Source organism: Acinonyx jubatus, chromosome A2 (genome assembly GCF_027475565.1).
Source record: "Acinonyx jubatus isolate Ajub_Pintada_27869175 chromosome A2, VMU_Ajub_asm_v1.0, whole genome shotgun sequence".
Taxonomy (NCBI): domain Eukaryota; kingdom Metazoa; phylum Chordata; class Mammalia; order Carnivora; family Felidae; genus Acinonyx; species Acinonyx jubatus.
Genome location: NC_069383.1, coordinates 110,647,203 through 110,671,349, shown reverse-complemented (window position 1 = coordinate 110,671,349; position 24,147 = coordinate 110,647,203). Strand labels below are relative to the sequence as shown.

The 24,147-nt window shown below is 56.6% G+C and overlaps 1 protein-coding gene across 4 annotated transcripts in view; it reads left to right on the top strand.

Moving 5' to 3' along the window:
- The window catches only part of NUP210 (nucleoporin 210), a 108,233-nt gene extending 85,952 nt beyond the window's left edge, over positions 1 to 22,281 (top strand). For 3 of the 4 annotated variants that reach the window (XM_027042743.2, XM_027042742.2, XM_053218888.1), the window contains 13 exons: positions 213 to 371; positions 3,416 to 3,507; positions 5,119 to 5,293; positions 6,770 to 6,945; positions 8,863 to 9,083; positions 10,312 to 10,448; positions 13,247 to 13,364; positions 14,386 to 14,532; positions 16,090 to 16,340; positions 17,328 to 17,544; positions 19,287 to 19,382; positions 19,461 to 19,544; positions 20,750 to 22,281. In XM_027042743.2, coding sequence (XP_026898544.1) covers positions 213 to 371; positions 3,416 to 3,507; positions 5,119 to 5,293; positions 6,770 to 6,945; positions 8,863 to 9,083; positions 10,312 to 10,448; positions 13,247 to 13,364; positions 14,386 to 14,532; positions 16,090 to 16,340; positions 17,328 to 17,544; positions 19,287 to 19,382; positions 19,461 to 19,544; positions 20,750 to 20,850 — 1,974 coding nt within the window. In that variant the 3' untranslated portion in view covers positions 20,851 to 22,281. The other variant, XM_027042744.2, reaches the window with a different exon arrangement.
- The last annotated feature ends 1,866 nt before the right edge of the window (positions 22,282 to 24,147 follow it).

Genomic DNA, 24,147 nt, shown 5'->3' with positions numbered 1-24,147 from the left:
TAAGGGCTCTGAGAAGCTCCGCCCACCTGGGTTGGCCCAACATCCCCCACATGCACCCATGAACCTCGTGAAACTCCGCCTCCTGCACCCGTGACGGGTTAGCAGGCCCTGGCTGGAGCGGTGAGGCGACGGCCTTTGAGAACAGGCAGGTGGATGTCGGGGGGACTGGAGCCCCTGGCCTTCCCCGAGAACCTGTTTGGTGTCCATCCCAGGCTTCGCTCCGGCTCCCGTCACAGTACAACTTTGCCATGAACGTGCACGGCCGGGTGAAAGGCCGGACCGGGCTGAGGGTGGTGGTCAAGGCTCTGGACCCCGCTGCTGGACAGCTGCACGGCCTCGCCAAAGAGCTCACTGACGAGATCCAAATCCAGGTAAAGGACAGGTGGGCAGAAGCCACCGTCAGAGGGAGAGGAGGTGCCAACCCAGCGGCCTCTCCCCCCGGGGACCATTCGGGGGCACATCAGCCCTTCTGCCACCCCACACCTGAGGAGTTCTCGGGCTGCGGGGGAGCCCGGAGATGGGGCTGCCTGAGGGCATAGGGTGGGGGCGGGTGGCTGGCAGGCCAGGAGGTCCGAAATAGCTTGATGTATTCCCCAAAGAGCGGGTAATCCTGAGCTGGGAGTCTGAGGCACCTTCATGGTAGAAAGAAGCCGGAGAACTGTCTGAGTGGGGCATTAATTGAATTGTCTGTGTTTATTTCGCAAACACTCACAGACCACTTACCAGAGGCAGACTTGCCATTCCCCAGTCCCCAGTGTTGCCTCACCCGTGAAGTGCCTCCCGAAGCCTGTGGGGCAGGCGCTGTGGGCGTTGCTGCTTGATGATGAGCCCGAGGCCTTAGCGGGGAGGGGTCGGAGTGTGCCCCCAGGTTGCACTGAGTGGGTGGTGGGTCCTGAAAGGCCTGGAGGGCTGTGCTGTGTGTACGGCCTGGGAGACGGTGTGACCCATCGATTCACAGATGGAAACCGAGCCTCAGAGAGGGAGGGGCCCTGCTCCAAGACCCCGAGGAGCCCCACTGAATCAGGACCAGGAGCCTCAGTGCCTGGGTCTCTCTCTCCAGTCTGCCCTCCTCCCTCCCCTGACTGTCAGGGCCCCTCAGTGAAACTAAGGATCTGGGACCCAATAACCTCTGGGATGCCTTAAATGGCAAAGAAAAATTGGGGGTACTTGGGTGGCTCAGTCAGTTAAGCGTCCGACTTCAGCTCAGGTCATGATCTCACGGTTTGTGGGTTCAAGCCCCGCGTCAGGCTCTGAGCTAACAGCCCAGAGCCTGGAGCCTGCTTCGGATTCTGTGTCTCCCTCTCTGTCTGCCCCTCTCCCACTCAGGCTCTGTCTCTCTCTCTCTCTCTCTCTCTCTCTCTCTCTCTCTCAAAAATAAACGTTAAAAAAAATTGCAAGAAAAAATTGAAAGCAGCTCCTGAACGTGAGAAAAGAAACAGATCAGGTCCCCTCTTCAAGAAGAAATAAAGCATTTTCTAACGTAGGCGCCTACCTAGTCAGGGGTAAAGATTTTCAAAGAAAGAAACTGTCATTTACCAACCCCCCTCACCTCAGGCTGCACATGTGTGCATGCACACACACACAGACACAAACACACACAGACACGTAACATACATACGCATGCAGAGACACAGACGCATATGTATACACAGATAAATACAAACACAGACACGTGCAAATACATGTTCTTCCCAGTTAAAAATGAAAGCATGTCTGGCACCTTCTCATTGGATAAAGACGGGGCTTTGCAGCCTTCGAATTCTGTGACCTTGCATGAGTCACTGAGCATCTTTGTGCCTCAGTTTCCCTAGCTGATAGCAGTTGGAGGTTTGGGTATGTCAGAGACTTGGCGATGCTGGATCCAGCCCACAGATGTATTTGATTTGGCTCATTCTGTGTTCCGAAACCATTTTTATTTGTTGCGAACATTTAAAAATAGGAAGATATATAAAAATCCAATAGGCAGCTTGTCCTGAAGATACATGGCATTTTTCCACATGTGCCAAAATCAGCAGGAGATGGGAAGCAGCCCCTCCTGGCCCCATTGCCCCCCGCTTCTCCCCGATGGTGAGACCACCTGTCAGTTGCCATTGACCCTGGTGCTTGCATTATTCCTTTTCTTAAACTTGAGTTAACAGGAAAGTAAGATCTCTCTTGCACCTTGATTTACCTCTAAAGAGGGACAATAGGGGCGCCTGGGTGGCTCAGTCCCTTAAGCATCTGACTTCGGCTCAGGTCATGATCTTGCAGTTCATGAGTTCAAGCCCCGCGTCGGGCTCTGTGCCGACAGCTCGGAGCCTGGAGCCTGCTTCGGATTCTGTCTCCCTCTCTCTCTGCCCCTCCCCTGCTCATGCTTTGTCCCTCTCTGTCTTTCCCTGGAAAATAAATAAACATTAAAAAAAATAAAGAGGGACAATAAAGAATGTGCATTTAAGACGAATAGGAAGTAGGAGGAGACATTTTTGCGTGTACTTCCTGTGCAGTGCATGCATCCGAGTCAAAATCAGGCTGCTCCACCCTGGGTGCCACCTGCCTAGTGCAAGGACTCCCCTGATGCCAGAACCCCATCTAGCTCCCAAGGTCGTTTATCATTCACCATTTCGGAAGTGCTGCTACGCACATTGCTACTGGAATCCTGCGGCTCTTTGAGACAGACATGGCAAGGATTATTGGTTTTAGACCCATTTTACAGATGAAGAAATCTAGACTTGCATATACGATCAGAACATAGCAGTGCTGGGAGGGAGGGAGTTTTCTCGGAAAACCGAGCCCTTGGGATCCAGCCAGTCTGATCAGATCAGAAGCCAGTGGGGAGCTCAGAGCTGTGCTCAGCATCCAGACCCAGATGCCAAGGAAGGTCCTTCCAAGGGTTCCTGGAGAAAGGGACTTGGAAGGGTGGTGGGCAGTTAGGGTGCATGTAGGGAGGGGTCTGGAGTTACCATAAGCGCAGCAACCATGGGCTGGGGAGCCGTCGAGGGCCCCGGGGCTCCTCGGACATTAACCACGTTTATCATCTGCCCTGGTTCACCAACATGCCCCATACCCACACTGTGCGGATCCCACGGGAGCGTGGCAGGAGGGAGTGAGATGGGGGTTATTCTGAGATGGTCACACTGAGGAGCAGCTGAGCAAGACCCTGGGTCCTGTAACTCTGTACGCTGCTTTCCGTGCCCAGAGAGATGTCCCCACCACCGGGAATCTGGGGAGGGGCCCGTGCTTCCTGGCTCCGTGAAGCAGATGCCGTCAGGGCCTCTCTTAAAAGTCAGCCTTCCCCGTCCCATCCCCAGCCACCTGACAGGTGCTGGCAACAGTGATCCTCCTGTCTCCACCCCATTGGTCTCCCTCCCTGGAGGGGAGCTGGTGCCTGGCCGTGACTCCAGTAGCATGACAGGAAATAAAACTCCCTCCATTCTAGGTATTCGAAAAGCTGCTGCTGCTGAGCCCTGAAATAGAAGCAGAGCAAATATTAATGTCGCCCAACTCGTTTATAAAGCTTCAGACAAACAGGTACGTGACTCAGCGCTTGTTTGCAGCTGGGCTGAGACACTGCGCTCGGCATCCGACGCCTCATTTGTCAAAGTTGTCAGGAGCCGCGGGTGCTTCAAGCGAACGGCAACTTCCTGGGCTTGAAGTGGGTGCGGCTTCTGCATTCCCCCCTCTCTCCGCCATGGATGTCGTCTTCTGCTGCTCCGTATCACGTGTTCCCAAGGGTCCTTCTTATCTTCCCCGTAGCCTGGAAAGGTTTTAATGCCCACTGCTCAAACCCGCTACCTTAAAGGGAAAGAAATGCTACCTTGGAAGAGTTAAATTTTCAAATGCCCCTTTGTCTTCAAGGCTTGCTGTTCAGTGTGAATAATTCCTGACCCAGCAGCATGGGCATCACCTGGGAGCCGGTTAAAATGCAGACCCCGGGCCCCACCCCAGACCTGCACGTAACAAGACCCCCACTCGATGGGGATGCACATCGTTGCCTACAAGGCACACGTGTAAAACACGTCTGCAAATGTCATTCCCACCTTGCATTCAAATGGGGCGCCTTTGGTGGCAATGACTTGCACGTGACCTACAGTTGCATGGTGGAGGAGGGGCTGTAAGGACCACAGGAGTGCTCGCGTGTTCCGTGGAATGCACACATGTGGTGGTCATTTGTGCACAAGTGTCTAGATGCCAGGCTGTGTGCTAGGCTCTTGGAACAGGTGCATGACATGCTGGTGGGGAAGCGAGAAGTACGGCACGAGAAGGGGACAATGAAACAAGGTATAACGGTTAAGCCAAGGCCCAAAGAAGGGCCTTCTGTGCGAGGATTTAGGGGAGGCCTGTCTGAGATAACGAGGCTTGAGCTATTAAAGGATGAAGAGGAATTCTGCAGGTTCCCAGCAAGGGGTTACTGATGGGGGAGAAAGTTGAAGCAGAAGCAATAACATTTACTTTAAGGTCATCTGAGGAGGGTCTGTAGGGCTGCACACAAAGAGCACGGGGAGGGGGACAGGCCCTGGGGGCTGAACACCTTTGCTCCCTGCTGTTTCTTTGTTCTGTAATAAGCCTGAGAGTATGAAACACTGTGAGATGTGTCTCCCACCCAGCCCAAACCACTTTCTGAGCCAGCAGCCCATTTTCATCCCGTTCCCTGCCCTTGGAAACAGGACAGGGCAACACCATTGCTTCCCTTTCACAGCTGGGGAGACCGAGGCCAAGAGAGGAGGCACGCAGCTGTTTGCGGGGCATTGGGACTGTACTCAGCTTCTGCCTGACGATGGTCTTTCACTGTGCCAGGCTGCCTTATGGCAGCAAATGGGGAAGTTTGCCCCAGAAACGATCTTTGACAGCATATGTCCCATGCAGCTGATGAGAGCTCAGGCCTCAGCCTCTTCTCCCAGAAGCAGCGCCCTCTTTGGAACCATCGGTTTTGCAAATTAAGTTTCCCGTGGGTGACTGATGAGGCTGAAGTTGAGCTGAGCACCCAGGTCCTAATGCACAGTGGGGCTAAGATCAGGCCTTTTCCTTCTCCCAGGAGCCATCGGGAAGCCCAGATGGCTGGATCTCAGGGCAGGGATTTCGGGCCCCTTGCTGTGACCTGCTCCCACACTCTGAAAAACCAAGTCTGTTTTTTTTCCAAAGGGACGGAGCAGCATCTCTGAGCTACCGCGTCCTGGACGGGCCGGAGAAGGTTCCTGTGGTGCATGTTGACGAGAAAGGCTGCCTGACGTCAGGGTCCGTGATTGGGATGTCCACAATCCAAGTGACTGCCCAAGAGCCTTTTGGGGCCAACCAGACCATCCTCTTTGCTGTAAAGGTAGGATCATGCTTTCCTGCTTTTTGGAGTAATGAAAGCAATCGTTTGCTGTAAAGGTAGGATCATGCTTTCCTGCTTTTTGGAATAATGAAAGCAATCGTGTCGAGGTAAAAAAAAAAAAAAAATCTCCCCTCGCAGGTATAAAATAGATCTATCACTTTCCAGCTGAGAAATTGTAGGTAAGAATTTATTGAAGAATAACTTGGGGGCAGAGGTCCTAGCTGAAAAGTTCTAGCATCTTCTAGGTGTCAGAGCAGAAGATCCTTGGAGATCGATTGCAGTTGCCTCATTTCATAGATGGGGAAACTGAGGCCCAGCGAGGCCCATGATTTGCTGGGACCAGCACCCATGTCCTGACTGGGCAGCCGGCACCTGGAACGTGATAGGTGCCTATGCACATTGACTGCATGTGTTGGGCACCCGACACAGAAATGGTTGCATTATACATGTGGCAGCATGTACAGTTCAGTGACCCATTTTACAGGCAAGGACACCGGGACTCACCATGGAAATGACTCGCTCAGTGAGTCACTTCAGTGGTGGAGAGTCAGGGTCTGGTCAGCCGGGCTCAGGTTGTGTCATCTGGCCACATCACGGCGCTTCCCATGTCCCTCTGCCCTCCGTGCTCTGTGGTGACGGGAACTTTCTCCTCCTCGAGCATCCTCGGGTCGGGTCCCCGGAATTTCCTACCACTATCTCGTCATAGCCACTTTCTGAATCCTGGGTGACAGACAAGATACATGACTTCACGTTCGAGATTTTCCCATGGTCACAGATCTGTGTCCTTAATAATGTCTTTTTGTTTCCGTAATTAATGCCTGGCAGGGAACCTTCAGCCTGGTTTTTGAGTTGGTGAAAGCAGCTTCCTGCTCATCCTACCTCAGCAGCTATGTAGTGAGCACCAGCTGAGTAGAGGTTGCTGCACCCGCCGATCTTTATCCAAGAAATTGGGTCTTCTGAGCGGAGCTAACTTTCTGGCCAGGATAGATTTTACCCGGAGTTGGAGGGCCAGGGCCGCTCTCCCTGGAGCTCGGGTTTCTGGGCTCTGGGATTCTTTCCCTGGAGCACCTGCCAGCACGTCGTGGCTCCTGGTTAATACTTCGTCTGCCGTCCAAGTGGGCATTACTTCCACTTTAAACACCCAGAGAGCCTGGTTTTCGAAGGAAACTGAACATCGAAAGCCCAGGGGAAATTTTTGCCAATGTGAATAACGATCTAATTTTTCAAAGTCATGGGTTTTGACTCTTGTAGATTGGGGGGTTTTCTTGTAGTGAGGCCAGCCCACTGTGTGGGAAGGTGGGATTCTTGTCGCTAGGTTGGGACGCTTAGCAGACCAAGGCCTTTTCTCTTTCCGTGACCCCTGAGTCGATCAGCCTCCCGATCCCTCCCGAGGTGGGTCCCACTGGGGGCAAGTGACTCCTCCCTGGGAGGCTGGTCCCCAGGGCAGTCATCACCACACCTGCTCACTGTCCCCAGGTATCTCCTGTGTCTTACCTGAGGCTCTCCATGAGCCCCGCCCTGCACACCCAGAACAAGGAGGCTCTGGCAGCCCTGCCTTTGGGAATGACCGTGACCTTCACCGTCCACTTCCACGACAACTCCGGAGACACCTTCCATGCTCACAATTCGGTCCTCAGCTTTGCGACTAACAGGTAGGGTGTGGGTGATGCTCATCTCCCCCGTGAAGATGTGTGTCAGTTGTACTTGGATTTGATGTATGGGGGCGGCTGAGTCCACTAGACCCTCTGTGCCACTGGAAGGGAGCTTTGTTCCCTTCAGTCTTGAGGAGGGAGCGTGTCGTGCTTGCGGGACCACAGGGGGAGCACTGGGCTTGGGCGGGAGGCAGTGGTGAGGGGAAGGCAGGGCACAGAGCCTGTACCACTGCGTGGCGGGAAGCTGTTGGCGATGTCCCGTGGCAGGCCGGAAGCGAGACACAGGTGTTGGGGTTTGTGATAAACTTTGGTGTACCCGTGAAAGCCGAACTGCAGGGGAGACGTAGCCACCCTGGCCATTGCACTGGCCCTGTGATCAGCAGATGCAAATCAGTGATCACAGATGTTATAAAAGTTGGTCAGAACAAGGCACACACATTCCAATGCTCTGGTGCCGGCGAGGAAGGGGTCTGACCTTCACTGCATCCCCTTGTGGGTGTACTGGCCTTTCCACGTGACGTCTCGCTGGCTCCTCACTGCCGCCTGTTTGTAGAGGCCCAGAGAGGTCAAGCCACTTGCTCAGGGTCACGCGGGGTTTGAACACCAGGCTCCACATGCGGTTCATTTTGGCTGGCCCTGTAAATACCCCAACAACCTGGGGTTTCTTTTTAATGTTTATTTTTGAGAGACAGAGCGTGAGTGCGGAGGGGCAGAGAGAGGGGGACACAGAATCCGAAGCAGGCTCCAGGCTCCGAGGTGTCAGCACAGAGCCCGACACGGGGCTCAAACTCACAAACCGCGAGATCATGACCTGAGCTGAAGTGGGATGCTTAACCCACTGAGCCACCCAGGGGCCCCACCATCAGTCTGTTTTAATTAGACCTCCGGGCGATTCTAAAGGTTGAGAACTATTGCCCCGGGGGCATGCAGGCTAGCTCAGAGGAGGAGAGAGAAGCATCAGGCATAGGAAGAAGGACAGCTTGGGCAGGGGTTCTAGGACCTATGGGGGGCAGAAGATTGTATCCAGGTGTGGGTGACCATTGCAACTTGGCCTCCTCACAGGCCTGCTTAGCACGCCCAGGGCCAGGTGTAGGGGGGGCTTAGCATGGTGGGGGAACTGGGGCTTGGAGTTGGAGCCCGTTCAAGCCCTAGTTCTGGCCTTTGTGGCGCCTTCCCAAACAAGGTGGCTCACCTCTCTAGGCCTCTGTTTCCACACCTGCGGGGAACATGCCTAGTCCTCGGGGCCAGCAGCTGAAGCCATAGTCGTGAAGGTGTCTGGCAAAGTGTGGAGCTCTTTGCACGTTGTATGGGCCATCCATGAGTCTGGGATCTAGGCCACCCTGGAGGAAATGGAGCCAGCTCCTCCCAGCCCCTCAGCTACCCCACAGAAGTCCCGCCGGCCCTTGAGCCTCTCTCCTAGAGACCAGCGGGAGCTCTGAAGAGAGACGGCGTGGAGGAGGAGACGAAGCCAGAGACCCTACCCCTCAGACCTGCCGGTCTGGGCCTTTCCACCAGAGCGACATTGGCTGGTGTTGACCAAGCGCTCACTGTGCCAGACACTGGTCTCGGTGCTTTATAGCTACCCATGAGGAAGTGGGCAGAGGCCATGCCTCCTGAGAATGTCCTTGTTCCCTGTTGGGAAGGGACCAGCAAGCATCTCGAAGCTCGCCTTGCCCTCTGACCTCAGCTTTCCCTCCTGGGATGTGGGGCATGTGCTGTGGGCCATGGGCTCCTACCCGGGGGAGATGGGATGAGACCAGGTTTGGGCAGCTGCTTGGTAAACTTAAGCTAGAAGGATGCCCTGGGGCCACCGTTAGCAAGAAGCTTCGCCCAGCAGAGGACTCAACTACGTTTCTCCCTCCGGAGTTGGGGGCTCTTTCCTGAGACTGAGAGCCCGCATCCCCCTCCTGTGCCTAGAGACGAGTTCGTGCAGATTGGGAAGGGCGTCGCCAACAACACCTGCATCGTCCGGACCATCAGCGTGGGCCTGACGCTGCTCAGCGTGCGGGACACGGAACACGTGGGCCTGTCCGACTTCGTCCCGTTGCCTGTCCTACAGGCCATCTCCCCGGAGCTGTCCGGAGCGGTGGTGGTGGGGGACGTCCTCTGTCTGGCCACAGTTCTGGTCGGCCTGGAAGGTGAGAGAGAGAGAGAGAGATACTGGCCGGGGTCGGTGTGGGGGGCTTCCTTTTGAGTCCGGGGCAGCTCCAAAGATGGGAGGGGGCTCCTGTCGTGGGGGTGAGACAAGCAGGGCTGGCATGACGTTCAAGAGCAGGAGTCAGAAAACCACCGGCCAAATCCAGCATGCTGTCTCTTTTTGCAAACGCAGGTGCCTGGGAACTCTGGCACACCTTCATTTACATGTTGTCAGGGGCCGGTTTTACCCTCCAGCTGCCGGGTTTGAGCGCTGGCATCAGAGACCTCTGGGCCCGCACGGCCCAACAGATGTGCCATCTGGCCCTTTGTGGAGGAAGCTGGCCAACCCGTGCGCTCGTATAGCCCTGTCCGCTAGAAGTTTCTAGCACTGTGGAAACATCCCATATCTACACTGTCTGACACGGGGCACTCACGATCCAGTATTCTAAATGTGGCTAATGCAACCGAGGAGCTATGTGTTTCATTTTAATTCATCTCGTGGCTAGTGGTTACCATGTATCACCAACAGCCCACATCCAGAGGGAAATGTAAGGAGAGAACAGCTATCGGGCCTGTTCCCATGCCACCTGTAGATTCACCACCTACGTTACTCAACTTCTTTTTTCAATTTGACTCCCTGTTTTTTTTGTTTTTTTTTTTTTTACCTAATTAAATTCATTTCAAAAAGACGTTCAACACTGCCCTTAAAAGAAAGCAAATACAATTTGCCAGAAATAGAACGTGGCTGTTGAGTTATTTTGTTGTATCTGTTATATAATGCAATTGGCTTTTAACTGAGAAACGCTCTTGAACCTGACACTTGCTTTGTTTGCCCAAAGGGGTTGATCAACAGTCGGGGGTGGGCAGGGGTGGTGCGTGGGGAGCTTCAGCACCCGGTTCATCCCAGGACAAGGAAGTGATCAAGAGATTCCAAGCAGGGAAGCACTGGAGTGAACATAGGGCCAGAGGTTCACTCTGGGCAGGGTCACAGCTGGGCAGAGAGCAGGTGTGCTCCAGGTGGCCGCAGCCAGGAGCCAGGGAAGGTGGGGGGCGGGGGCCAGTGCCAGGGTGCAGAGGCCAGTGGCATGGATTCTACCCTGAGGGTGATGAGTGAGCACCCCCGGGAGCAGGGTGGAGCATGGTGGTGGGGCAGTGTCACCCAGGTGACAGGGCTGGGCGGGAATGGCAGACGTGGGAAAGATGAGTGACAGCCAGGGCTTTCTCTCCCAGGCCTCTCCGGAACCTGGAGCTCTTCAGCTCACAGCATCCTCCGCATCGACCCCAGGACGGGCGTGGCTGTGGCCCAAGAGGCGGGATCTGTGACGGTTTACTACGAGATTGCTGGGCACCTGAGAACCTACAAGGAGGTAGGGCTTCGGGGCATACGTGGCTCACCCTCTTGGGGTAAAAGCCTCGGCTTTCTATCCTGAATGGCACCCTTCCCTTTAAAAAAAAGAAGCACCAGCACCCTGCTAGGCAGTCAGAATCCGGAGTCGTGAGTCTGGGGTCTGCTCCCCACTTCCTCCGGGATTGGAACAGGTGCCCTTTCCTTCCCAGGCCCCTGCCTCCCACGCTCAAAATGGTGTCATGACAAGGGCTGACCTCCCGGGGCCACCCCCCCCAGCTCCCACACACGCTGGCATAAGGGCGGGAGTGTCCCCTGTGGGCGCTTCCCCAGGAGTCTCGGGGCGGGCGGGCCAGCGTGGCCATTTGGCATCACCGGCAAAGTTAAGCCTCCCCGGCAAGTCACTTTTTGAGTCTTTCTGGAGGTGAACAAAACCGTTCTCTCTTCTATTTATCTCCAGCCGAGAATGAATCAATGAGCAGCGTCTGGCTGCGTTCCAAACGTGTCTCATTTTAGAGCCAGCGTGCACGTGATCGAATCCAGCAGTTTAACCTAATAGCTTGCATATTTAGTGCCGGGGCTCTGCAGTGGGTGAGCGGGTTGCAGATAGAGGCACCTTGTGACTAATAAAGCTGTGCTCTCCCAGGAGGAGCCGCGGAGAGTGGGCAGGGATGGGTGGGAGGGGGGCTGGAGGAGAGGGCACAGCGTAGGCAAAAGTGTGCAGGGCTCAAGAGTCGAGCCCCGATGGCTGGAACATAGGCAGTGGGGGGAGTGTGGAGGCTGGCGTTGCAGTCAGATCGTGTGATGCACATTGTGTTCTGGGTAGTTCCTGGTGAAGCACGTGAGCTCTGGGGCCAGGCTGCCTGGGTTCAAATCCCAGCCAGGCCACTGAGAGGCTGTGTGGCATTGGATAAGTTATTTCACCTCACTGTGTCTGTAAAATGGAGGTAAGAGGGCCAAGAGGATTAAGAGTTAACCTATGTGAAGCACTTAGAATGGTACTCAGCACCTAGCAAATGTTCAGTAGGTATTAGCTGCACCTGTTACTATTCCGGAGCAAAGAGGAGAAGCTTATGCCAGACCCAGTAGGGATTTATCAGGGTTTTTGGTTTATTTTATTTTATTTTATTTTTTAATTTTGTAAAAAAAATTTTAATGTTTATTTATTTGGAGGGAGGGACAGAGAGAGGGGGTGACACAGAATCTGAAACAGGCTCTAGGCTCTGAGCTGTTAGCACGGGGCCTGATGCAGGGCTTGAACCCAGGAACTCTGAGATCATGACCTGAGCCGAAGTCAGACGCTTAATTGACTGAGCCACCCAGGCATCCCTATCAGAATTTTTTTTTTTTTTTTTTTTTAAGTAAAGAGTGATCACAATCAGAGGTAATGTTTGGAATGAGTATCCAGTGCCTGGTGGAGTCTAAGAGCCCAAGAGATGGGGAGTAGCTGCAGGGGTAGTGAGCCAGGAGACAGGATGGGCACTCTGCTGGCCCTGTTGGGTGGGCAGAAACTAAGGGAGGGTCATCAGAGCTTGGTGACCATTTGGAAGTAGGGGTTGAGGGAGAACCCTTTGGGGTCTGACCTCCCCGGCGTCCAGACTGCGTGACAAGGTGGATGTCGGTCCTTTGCCCTGATGTCGGTAGGGGGTTGCAGAAGGAGGGGCCGGCGCTGGGGAAAGATGATGAGTGGATGGAGGCGTGGCCAGTTGGAGGCGTTTGCAGCTCCTCTAGGTGAGGCCCGTGATGAGGCAGCAGGTGTTTCTGGAGCTCCAAGACAGCAAGCTGGAGATGGGGTGGGAGTCCACAGTACAGACATGGTTCTGGAAGACCTGAGAGTGGACGGGTGCAGATACATGCAGCACATACCAGAGCAAGGCCTTGGGCCCCCTCTGCCAGGTGTGGGGGGAGGAGGCAGAGGAAGCAGGGACAAGATGGCAGGCAGGCAGCCAGGAGTACAGGAGAAGGTGGGTAGAACCAGGGCCCGGATGTGGGTGCCCACCAGTGAGCGTGGAGGTGATGGGGCCAGCCTGACGGCCTGCCTGTGCTCTTGTGTCAGCCACAGGAGCTGCCTGGGCTTTGGGGAGGAGTGAGACCCCATACCTGCTCTTTACGAGATCACGTTCCGCTAGAAACCCAGTGGGAGGCAGGAAGTGCTCAGCGCCTGCCCAGAGGTGGGAGGACAGCCTGCCGGCTGGAGGGGACCATGCTGGAGCTGGGCCTGCGAGGGCCGATGGGGTCAGGCTCCGCGGGGGGAGGGGGGAGGGTGATCCCAGCTTAAGAGGAGCGCACGACTGGGGTGTTTGGGTGCAGCCAGTGCAGGCTGGGCCAAGGGGGGTGAGCAGGGGAAAGTCTGGGAAGACTGGAGTCTAGAGGGGCATTCAATACCGAGGCTATGTGAGTTGCCTTTTGGTCAAGTTGATTTATTTTGAATAAATGACAGTAAAGTAAAATGGCTCCTTCTCTCATTGCTGAAAGACTAATTAAGCAAACTGATGAACAGAGAAGTGATCTGCTGCTGTCCCAGGAGCCAAACCCACAGCCCACCCCGGATTGAATGCATTCAGACCTGCTGTTCAGCACCGCGCTCCGCTGTTAGGAAAAGCAGCTTGTTCAGAGGGAGGCAGAGTCTGACTGGCCTGGGGTCTAAGCCCAGCTCTGCCACATCTGGCCAAGTCTCAAAAAGACGTGGAGCCTCAGTTTTGTCCCCTGTGCAATGGGCAGTGCCTGCATCCCAGGCAACGGGGTGAGGTCACAAAAATGCCCGTCACTGAGCCCACACGTGGTCGGTGCTCAGTGCAGCTGCCTCGGCTCCCTCCCCAGATAGCAGTCGGTGTCCCTCAAAGGATCGTGGCCCATTCCGTCCGCCCAGGCCAGACCAGCTTCCAGGAGGCCTCCAAAGTGACCGTCACCTTGGGAGACAGAGGCTCTAACCTGAGAGGTAAAGAGTGAGGGGCTTGCTTGGTCTGGGGAGGGGCCCTGCCAGCCAGTCGCACGAGCAGGGAGGAGGTTCCCCGTGGCCCTGCTTAAACTCACGCCAAAGGCAGAGAGAGCATTTAACCCCTGCTGGCCCATTCCTTCCAGCTTTTTCGAAACCCGGGTGTTCTTTCTAAAAGAGCCCGGCACCCCGAAGCTGCCTGTGTCTGAGCTGGAAGTGCCACTTCAGCCCCAGGGCAGCCAAGTAAAGAAAGCCCCAGCTGACTGCCGGTAATCCCAAGAAAGTAATGATTTAGCAGGCCTCGCGGCCGATTTTGATTTTCGTAATTACCTTTTCCAAGTCATGCGTAGAACATCCGACCCTGGCCCTGCCCGTGACAGCCCTGGACAGCAACTGCCAGAAATAAATACATCGATGTGGGCTGGTTTGGTTTTTTTTTGTTTTTGTTTTTTTTTAAACCATGTACCCAGTGGAATTAAATACCACTGTTCTTGTTCTGATTGATGAGGTAGCTTTTCTACATCATATAACCTCTTTTTTCCTACTTCAGGGCACGGGGCCAATACTGCACAATTGCCGAGATGATACTCAGTGTATTAGTGGGAAACTGTTGCCCTCCTAAAGTCCAGAAATAAATTGCCCATTTTCCCCCTGCCGACAGGAACAGACGATGTGCATTAGTGGGCCCGACCCATCTGCTGTGCTGCGGGACGCAGGCTCTGTAGCCCAAATGCTGAAATTCTGATCTGAAATTGCCCACGATTCGGAATGCCCCTCCTCCCCCATAGAATTCTCCCCAGCTCTTATAAACTGTGGTGCTGTCACGAAGCTTTGGGCAGCCCTCGGGGGACCCTGTGTGGAAGGAATGTGGGGCGTTTCGCGGCCCGGCTAGCCCGCACCTGGCCTGCTCTTGCTCCCTCGTTTCGGGGCTCTAACAGACAGATGCAGAAGCCTGTGCAGGGGGGCCGGGGTGGGGCGCCTAGTAGGTCTGGCCCATGCCCTTCTCACCCCTTCCCCTCTCCAGGTGAGTGCTCTCCCTCCCAGATGGAAACCATTGAGACTCTGCACCCAGAATCCCTCATTAGCTGCCACCTCCAGTTCAAGCAAGATGTCTTCGATTTCCCAGCACGTGACGTTTTCACGGCAGAACCAGGATTTGACGCCACCCTGGGTACGTTTGCAAGGGTTTGCATGGGACGACTGGCTTGCATGGAGGGTTCCTGTTGGCGTGCCGGGCTCACGGCAGCCATCTGTCCTGAAGGGCCATGTCTGTCAGGAGCCCAGCCTGGCGGTCGGTGCCACCACTCTGGCCTGTCATTCATTTCGGCCGCCGGGCGGGGTTGGCGGTCCGATGCTGGGCGATGGCTGTCCTCGGCACCCACCTACACGCAGCAGGCAGGACACATTTCAGAGTTGGAAAGCCCGCGGTTAGGTCCCTTTCTGCTTTTCCTACCTCAGGGCCAGTGGGTGTTAAGGCTGCCTCCCTCTGTGAAATGGGAAGGATGATGCCTTAGAGCTGAGCGGTGCAAGCGAGAGCTGGGCAGAAGGGCCCTTCCTTGTTAACTAGCCAAGGGCCCCACGGTGTGTCCGAACAGAACTTCCACTGCCCGTGATGCCCGCGCCATGGGCTGGAGTGACTGCCTGGCCCCGGGCATGCCGGCCACGTGGTGCGGAGTGTCTGAGAAGGGGGGTGCCCACGTGGGGTGCTTCGAGGGTTCAGTAGGATAGTTCCTGCCATATGCTGAGCACAGTGCCCAACATACACTATCGAGTCCTCGACAGGAGCTGCCCAGTGTTGTTATGATAATGATTGTCGATGAGCATTTGGACCATTCTTCAGTCCCTTCCAAGAACATGCAGCCCGGTCTTAATTAGGAGTTAGCGAGGGCACGACGCCAGACCATAATAAGCCCAGCCTGCAGCTTGCCATGGCCCGGGGTCAGCACCCAGGCCGCTGCCTAAGATGCAGGAGGTATGTCCTCAGAGCACCTGTGTGGGGCCCAAGTGCAGGGACAGAACAGGCATTTGATGGTCCCGTGCCCTGTTTATCGGCTAATGCGGCCCCATGAGGGAGTGTGAAGTTATTCCCACTTGATACAAGAAAACCAGGTCAGCAAGGAGGCTGACTCACCCAGGGGCACTTGGCTGGCAAGGGCACAGAGGGGACTCCAGCCCAGGCATCCGGGTTCTAGGTACTTTCCAGGGCATTGCTCAACAGTATGCGTTGAACTCATTTATCTACCCAGGGCCAGGCGTGGAGGGTCCAACAAGCACCAAGGTAGCCCCAATCCACACCTTCACAGGACTTTCTGCTGTTATCTGGGGCCACGGGCCATACCGGGAGTCCGCTCCAGCTCAGCCTGTAGCTCAGCATCGGGTCATGGTATCCGTTCATTATTTACTCACCCCCATCCTGAGAGCCAGGATGGCTAGGCCCTGAAATGCAGAGCTGGCCCAGACGTTCCTTCCCCAGGCAACGTCAGTGCAGTGGGGATCTGGCGAGCAGAGGATTCTGAGGAGTGAGCGAGAGTGCTGGTCACAGAAAGGGTGTCCAAGCTGGATCAGGGGTGCTGAAGAGGGACGTCCCTGGAGGTCCCTGGAGGAGGTGACACCTCACCTGGGCTCTGAAGGATGCGTAGGAGTTTTGCAGTTAGAAGAGCAAGGAGAAAGTGCAGCGTCCGGGCGTGGGTGGGAGAGGGGACAACTCAGAGCTTGCTTGTCTCCACAGGCCGGTACCTCTGCTCAGTCACGATGCACAGGCTGACGGACAAGCAGCTGAAACACCTCAGCATGAAGAAGACGGCGCTGATGGTCACCGCCTCCATCCCCAGCAGCCACATCTCTGGGGAGCATGTTGGTGCCGAGGTGCCCTTCAGCCCAGGGCTTTACACTGACCAGGCTGAAATCCTTTTGAGCAACCACTTCACCAGCTCTGAGGTCAAGGTCTTTGGTACCGTGGAGATTCTCGAGAACCTGGAGGTGAGTGGCGTCCATGCATGAGCCGGGGGCCTTGGAAAGGACCGGAAGGCAGGGAAGACGAGGTGAAAGGTGGAAGTCGTGGACCACCTCTCTTTAAAAGTGAAAAAAAGATTTTTTAAACGTAAATACCCTTAACCTTTTCTTTTCCCCCATACCATTATCTGTGAGCTTGTATCATTGAATTAGTTACTGGGAATGCTGCCGGACTTCCCCAACCAGGAGCTCGGTATGCGAGGGCAGTACTCAGCACAGAGCGTACCTAGCACATAGTATGTGCTCAGTGAACACTTAGTATGTTCAGCGAATGAAGTCAGTGCAGGAACGTACACTGACATGGGGGAGGAAGAAACGCTATAATCCCTAACTTATCACCAACGCCTGCGCAACTGGGGACGAGTCCCTAGCCCTGGGCCTCAGTTTCCCCATCTGCTGAATGCTGGGTGAACGATGTCCTAGGTCCCGCAGCCCAGCAGGCCGGTAAGAGATCTGGGGTGATGTGGCAAAGGGGTTTTTGGCTCCTCCGTTTGCCATATCCCTGGTCTCACTGCAGCAAACGTGGACGTGGATGAACGTTCTTGAAGCGAGACGGCGATGAATTCATTGCTGCTGATGGAGGGTCCGCCAGCCCAGGGGTTGAGCTGCTGGCGATCGGCCGTTAACAGAGCTCCAGGCTCCTGCCTTGGAAAGTTGGCGTTTGGTGGTAGTTCATGTTGGCTTAGCATTTTTTTAAAGAGCACTTGATTAGAATTCAATGATATTGATTTGTCCTTTCCTTAAAAACACTCCCAAGTGTAGACAGTATGCTCCTTCTCTGACTTTGCAGATTTCATGCTGTCACTTAGAAGTACCCAGGCGTCATCGCCTACCGAGGAAGGTGGACCAGGGAAGGGTCCCCACCCCTACCGTCTGGGCCCCAGAGGGAAGCACAGCATGTCAGGCGGAAGTGGGGGTGGGGGTGCCGCTCTCCAGCCGCATTGTCTCTCCCAGGTGAAATCAGCGTCCCCAGCCGTGCTGGCCTTTGAGAAGGAAAAGTCTTTGGGGCTCCCCAGCTTCATCACATACACCGTCGGCATCTCGGATCCCACAGCTGGCAGTCAGGGGCCTCTGTCCACCGCCCTGACCTTCTCCAGCCCCATGACTAACCAAGCCCTCACCATTCCGGTCACCGTGGCCTTTGTGATGGATCGCCGAGGGCCTGGTCCTCGTGAGTCATGGGATGGGACACCGCTGGGATGGACCTGGGTGAGGAGGGCCGGTCCGGGTGGTCTTGGCTGTGGGTGGAAATCTGGGCAGGAGAGCAGGAGGGGGGCAGGTCAAGACCTGGAGGACTCCGAAATGCAGATTGTCCCACAAAGTGAATTTGGCCCATTCGGGTAGCTGGAGGGATCCTGTTGAAATGTGACTGGATCGTACCCCCTCCTCTGCTCAACACTGCTTTGGCGCCCACCTCCCCTGGGGGGTGAAGCCCAAGCCTCTCCAGTGTCTTGAAAGGCTGGCCCCCCATAATCTGCCTCCCCAAGCCATTGATGACTTGTCTCCCTGCTTGGGTACCTTGCTACAGCCACGCTGGCCTTCTTCCTACTTTGGGAACACATGCAACTCCCAGCTAAGCCCTTGGCATACACTGTTCCCTCTGCCTGGGACGCCTCTCCCCCCGATAGCCCCTTGGCCACATCCCCACCTCAGTCAAACCCACCTTTCCTCACACATTCCCTGCTCAGATATTAGGAAATTCTGAAACTTACTCCCATGTAAATCCTTCTCCTTCCATAGCCCTGTTCCCCACTGTCAGCCTAGGGAATAATTAGTACAACTAATTATAATTTCTGCTGGTCTTCCCCAACTGGGAGCTGAGTACTGCATGTGGGGACAGCACTTAGAACAGGGCCTACCTAGCATATACAGTAGGTGCTCAGTAACGGATGCCTCATTTATCCCGCAGTCGTGTACGAGCACCTGTTGCACAGCAGCGCATGTGCTGGGCAGATGCCTGAGAAGCCCCCTCCTCAAACAGGGCATGGAATATTACAGACGCAGTGAGAAAGGAATGATCCTAAACATGGGGCTCAAGAAGTGGGGGGCACACGGAGCGGGTGATTTTACACCTGCTGGCCTGAGGGTGTGGTTCAAAGGGACTGCTTCCTTCAGGTCTGGAAGGATGAGTAGCCAGGGGGAGGGCCGAGCAGTCAGAAGGGCCCTGGGGTGAGGTGCAGGGTGAGGGGCCGGGCCACGAGGAGGCTCGAACCCCTGGCCAGGGGCTTGGGCTTTTTCTTGAGAGCAGGGAAGTGGCCTGGTCAGGTCTGGAGAGGAACAGCCTGAGGGGCTAAGGCCAATGTCAGGGGCACTTGAAGAGGCCACCTCCTTCCTCCCGTCAAGCAGGGATGTGTCCTGACTCAGGACAGTCCATTTAGGGGAGGAGGAGGGGCCCAGGATGAGGCAGAGGGAGATGCAAGAGGAAGCCACAGTCTGGGCCACCCCGAGCCAGGGCCCCAAAGGAGGAGTGGCTTTGGGGTAGCTGATGCCGGGCTCCCGTGGTGCATGGGCCTCAGTTCTGAGGGCGGCAACATCCCTGTCCAGAGCCTTTGCCCAACCCTGACCTCCGTTTTCATGACGGCAGCTCCTGGCTTGACATCTTCCATACTGCCTTGCCTTTCCGGGCACGTGGCTGACTCCTGGGCCACCCTCACCCTCCGAACTCCCCCAGACAGCTCTGCTCTTCCCCAGAATGGGTATGGAACCTGAACCCTCCTCCCAGCAGGGCCTCAGGTGGACGTGGGTCGGTTCAAGTGGCCCAAGATGGAATAGGACGGAGCGCTGGAGTGACAGCCCCACAGGACCGGCTGCTGCCCCAGGCCTCAGGCAGGCCGCCTCGCCCTCCGGCCACGCACAGAGACACAAGGGGACTCCACATGGCCGTTTGGTAACTTGTCTTTCCATTGACTACAGATGGAGCCAGCCTTTTCCAGCACTTCCTGGATTCCTACCAGGTCATGTTCTTCACACTTTTTGCCCTGCTGGCTGGGACTGCTGTCATGATCATAGGTGAGGCAGGCTGCATTGTGTCCCCTGGGCTGCCCCCCACCCCTGACCCCAACTCTAACCAGCCATGTTGTCTTGTAGCCTACCACACGGTCTGCACACCCCGGGAGCTCACTGCACCCCCAGGCCTCTCCCCCAGAGCCAGCCCTCGCCACAGCCCCCACTGTGAGTCACCACCCTGCGGATGCAGCCAGGCAGAGCCGGGGCTACGAGGGAGGGTTGTGGGGATCAAGGCCCTGAACCCCAGGTCTCAGAAGCTCTGGCCCCACACAAAAATGGCAGCTGGGGTGCGAGGCCCAGAAGGCAGATCTGGGAGCTGGTCCTGGGCAAGGAGAGCTTTCCCCCGGCAGAACCGTGGAGGGTGGAGGGCTGGTAGCGGGGGCCGTCTCTGCAGGGGTGCATGTTGGGACTGGTTCTTACCTGCTGGGGCTGCTGCAGAGGGCTCTAAGCTGGGTTGAACTGACTGACTCAGAGGTGAGGATTCTGGACAGTCCCGCTGATGGATCTCCCAGATGGGGGAGAATCACAGGAGCCATTCCTCTTCAAGTCCAGTTGTCTCTGGTGACCCTGAGGCCCTGGTGATCCTACACAACTCCAAGGGACACTTCTCTCTGTGAGCGGTGTCCCTTGAACCTTGTGTAGTGCCCAACCTTCACAGCTGCACGTGGTGGCCTTTATATCTTTTCCGTTTGAGGGTTCTCTCCCCTATAGGAGGAATCCTTGAATGGTGTCTGCTGACCCAAAAGGGGCATGGCCAGGCTTCCAAGAGTCTGAAATTTTTTGGAAAAGGATGAAGTTATATATATAGATACATTTTCCTGGGTAACCAGATCCCACGTGCATCCTGGACCCCTGGAATCATAGTCTTCCAAAATGTCATTCAGCCATCCTTACGACAGGCACTCACCTTTTCTAATCCCATCTTCCAACCCTTCCCTCTGTGTGTTGGAGCCATAGTGGAGTAGTTGTGTTACCTCCTGAACGCTCCAGGCCCTGGAGTCTTTGTTCATGCGGCTTTCTCCGCCCAAGAGGCTGCTTCTGCCCAGATGGACAGGCCCCGCTCCCTGCGTGCCCCACGGACCCACAGACGCGCCCATGTGGTTTTAAGACCCACTGCTTGTTCTCACTCTGCAGCTGCGGGAGGTCAGGGCTCATGCTCCAAGCCTCTCGGCACGTCCAGCTGTCACCCCTTTCCTGGGTGACCTCACATCACTGGCCCAGGGCTGCCTGGGGGCACGGTCAGGGGGATGGCCCAGCTGGGCAGCGGATGCGTCCTTAGCGGCTATTCCGGTGCAGGCACGGAGGGCTCCCTGCGGAGCGCCGAGCTCTCCCACATGCTCTGTTGGTCACCTCATCTCTTTCCTCCCTAGATTTTGCTGCCTCGTCGCCGACGCCTTTCAACACACTGCCTCCCATCCGCAGAGCCAGCCCTCCATCGGGGCTGTGGAGCCCCGCGTACCCCTCCCACTAGTCCACGGGCCGGGCCAGGACGCCCCTGTGCCCCCACGGTGGGCCCGGCCTGGAGCACCCCTGGGCCCCGAGCCCTCAGGCCCGTGTCGCTGCCTGCTGTGTTCTTGTAGACCTGTAGTTTAGGCTGTGCCCGCTAGCTCACCCTTCCGTGTAGGGCTTTCTGTTGGCTCTTGTTTTCTGTTCTGTTCTTACTTCAGAATCTTACAAAGGCTAAGACTCTCGCTCATTCCTCTGTGCCCGGTTGTCTAGGGTTTCTGGACAACGTGCACTTAACGCTTTTCCTTCCCTGCAGTCTCTGGAACCACTCCCTTCTCGAGACTTTGAGCAGGCGAAGCTCCCTTCACTAGTGGTCTGTAAGGAATGTTCCTGAAGTGGCCTCAGGGAAAGGACTTTTTTATTTTTTCTTAACATTTGTGGGGTTTTTTTTTCCCCTCCTCGGAAACTTTACTTTTCCCCTACTCCGGCCCCTGCCAGGAAATGAGGGGAGCGAGCAGACACGAGTGTCCGAAGCTGGCCCCGTGACTGCACGGAGGCCTCAGGTAGGCGCCAACGGGGCCCAACCCCACACTGGCTCAGCCTCACCGGGAGACGCCGACGGGCCACAGGAGCCACGAGCCGGGCTGCTCTTTGCCTCCGTGGGGGCCACTGTGAATATAGACGGCGTCCTCTGTGGTTGCTTCCTGCGCACGGAAGCGTCTCCTGGACTCGGTCGCAGCTCCATTGGGGTGCTCTTTGGGGTCCGGCTCCTCCTCCCTATCCCGGCTTCTCTACCCACACAGGGACTTCGGAATCATAGTTAGGAAAACATCCCTGAGCCAGAGACTGGGATCTTTTCTTCTGGTTTGTTTGTTTGTTTGTTTGTTTGTTTGTTTTGAGAAGCCACTGTGTTCCGCCCGAGCACCAGACCAAAACCCAGTGTTCTCCCTTCCTCCTTTTGTACCACGGTCGTGCACCTCAGCAGCCCTGAGCCTCTGGCCTGCCCCATGTGGGCACCAGTCTCCCCGCGGCAGCCCCCCAGCAGGCCACGGAGCCAGACCCGGCCAGTGAGGAGGGCGGGCCTGCCCTCCAGGAAGGGGCCGGGAAGGAGAAGACGCCTAGAAGATGCCCCCTCGTTCATTCAGCACCCGAGGCCTCCAGAACGCGGCCTCTCCGCCCTGGGCCGAGAGCTGTGCCGCTCTCAGGAAGAACTGGAGGCACACCCCGAGCCCGGCCCGCGGGGTCGCTGTGTGGGGGGAGCCGTCCCCTTGGACTCTGAGCCGCAAGCGTGAACCTACCGCAGGCCTTTTGGGCCGGGCCGTGCGATTTATTTTTCTAAAGCTGGAGACAGGAAGAATTGTGCCTTGCCTATCACTTGAGCTCAAACTGACGACTTGGATGTAAATAAGTGCGTTTCTACTTGGTTTATTTAATAAAGCTCTATCTAATTTCTTAAGAGGGGTGTGATCCCTGCCAGATCTGCGTGCGTCCTGCCTGGACGTGACCCAGGCTCCGGTGACTTGGCTTCCTTCGGTTACAGAGATTTGGGAAGCAGGTCTGTTTCGCTGCCCTTCTGTGCCACACCCCCCTCCCACGGGGCCCCCACGGGTGCCTGGGGATGCCGCAGCCCCGCCCACACATCACCAGGTATCACCACGTGTCCCACCCTATCTCTTCCTCTCTCTCTCTCTCTCTCTCTCTCTCTCTCTCTCTCTCGGGCACCTCTCGCTCTGCAGCTGTCCTTCCCTCGTGTCACTCTGGCCTCTGCACCCACTCTCCGCACTGGCTGACCTCCCTGGTGTCACTGATCCTCTCGCTGACTCTGCAGCCTGGACCTCGCCCCGCTGCTCGCTGGCAGCCGCTCCTGCCTCCCCAGCCCCTCACCCTCCGCCTTCCCCATTCCCACACCACTCGGGGTGGTCCTCTGCCCACCTTCCACAGCCCCCTTGTGCCCTGGCTTCCGCTGTTGTTGCAGAGCTCTCACGCAGGCTCACCCCAAGTGCCTGAGGCAGGTTCTCCTGTCCCACATCTCAGGCAGATGCCTAGAGAGACCAGGTGGCCGCCCAAGGCGGCAGGTTATTGGAAGGCACCTCTGGCGGAGACCCCCTGTCGCCCACATCATCCACCTTCTTCCTGACTCAGAGCTGGGCAGACAGCGGCCAGAATCCATACGAGGTGCCCCAGCCATTTTGGCTGCTGGAAGCCAACATGTGACTACGTTTTGGGGACAGAATGTGAGCAGTGGTGTCCCGGGCAGCTCAGGAACTGGACTGACGGGAGGCGGTGCCCTCCGCACCACGTTGTCCCAACCCTGGCTGAGCTGGCTGGGAGGAGGCCACCAGGATGGCTCGGCCGTTGTCCTTGGAGCCTGTGCCCCGCCCAGGACGGCCTCCCTTGACAGGAAGGAAGGACACTCCCAGTGGCTTCCAGTGAGTCTTCTGCCACAGCCGAACCGAATCCCAGCCAATTCAATGGCAGCGCCCCAACACGAGCCTGGCAGCCCAGCTCTGTGCCCCCTCTTGTAGCCACGCCCCCACATCTGGCCACCACCAGAGCTCTCCCCCCTGCCCCCTCCCCCTGCTGTGGACACACTTGCTCCTGTACGACTCGGGTCCCCCCCTCAGTCCTTCCTCTCCCATACCCTTCACGTGGCCAGTCTCCAAGTTCCCATGAATCTGCCCTCCCCACGACCCTCTTCTTGGCCCAGGGAGCCTCCCCTGGGATGAGGTGCCAGCCTCCGTGTCCCCTGCACCAACCCGCTGCTCACAGATCTGACCGCTCACACCCTCCTGCTTAAACTCTGTTGCAGTCAGCTTGCCCTTGGGGTGGGTGCGGTCCCTTTGTTCACACCAGCTCCCCCCCCCCCCCAACCTCTTCACCTCTAGTAGAAGCAGCCAACCAGGCCACCCCCGCCCCTGGGTCCTGCGGCTTTGACACCAGCCAGGGTTGGGGCGGTCCTGCACCCACCCTCTCCCACCTGTGTGCTCCTGCTCTGCTCTCTCCCCCACCCTGGGCTTCAGTTTTCTGCTCTGCAAAGTGGGCACGGCGGTGCCATCAGTTACTGTAAACGTAAACCAGAAGCCATGTGTGGGGCCTTCTCTTTGGGCAGTGGGTTGGTGACTAGGGGTGCCTTCCTCTCCCGGAGGGAATGGCAGATCCGCCTGTCAGAGGGGACGGCAGGGGAGGGAGAAGCCGAGGGGGAGGGCCCAGCTCCCCGAGGAACGAGGAATGTTCTGTGTGGCAGATCCGGTCCTGAGGGCCCTGGGCAGTGGGGGTGACTGGGCGCAGAAGCGCTTGGGGGACAAGTGACAACTCCAGGGCA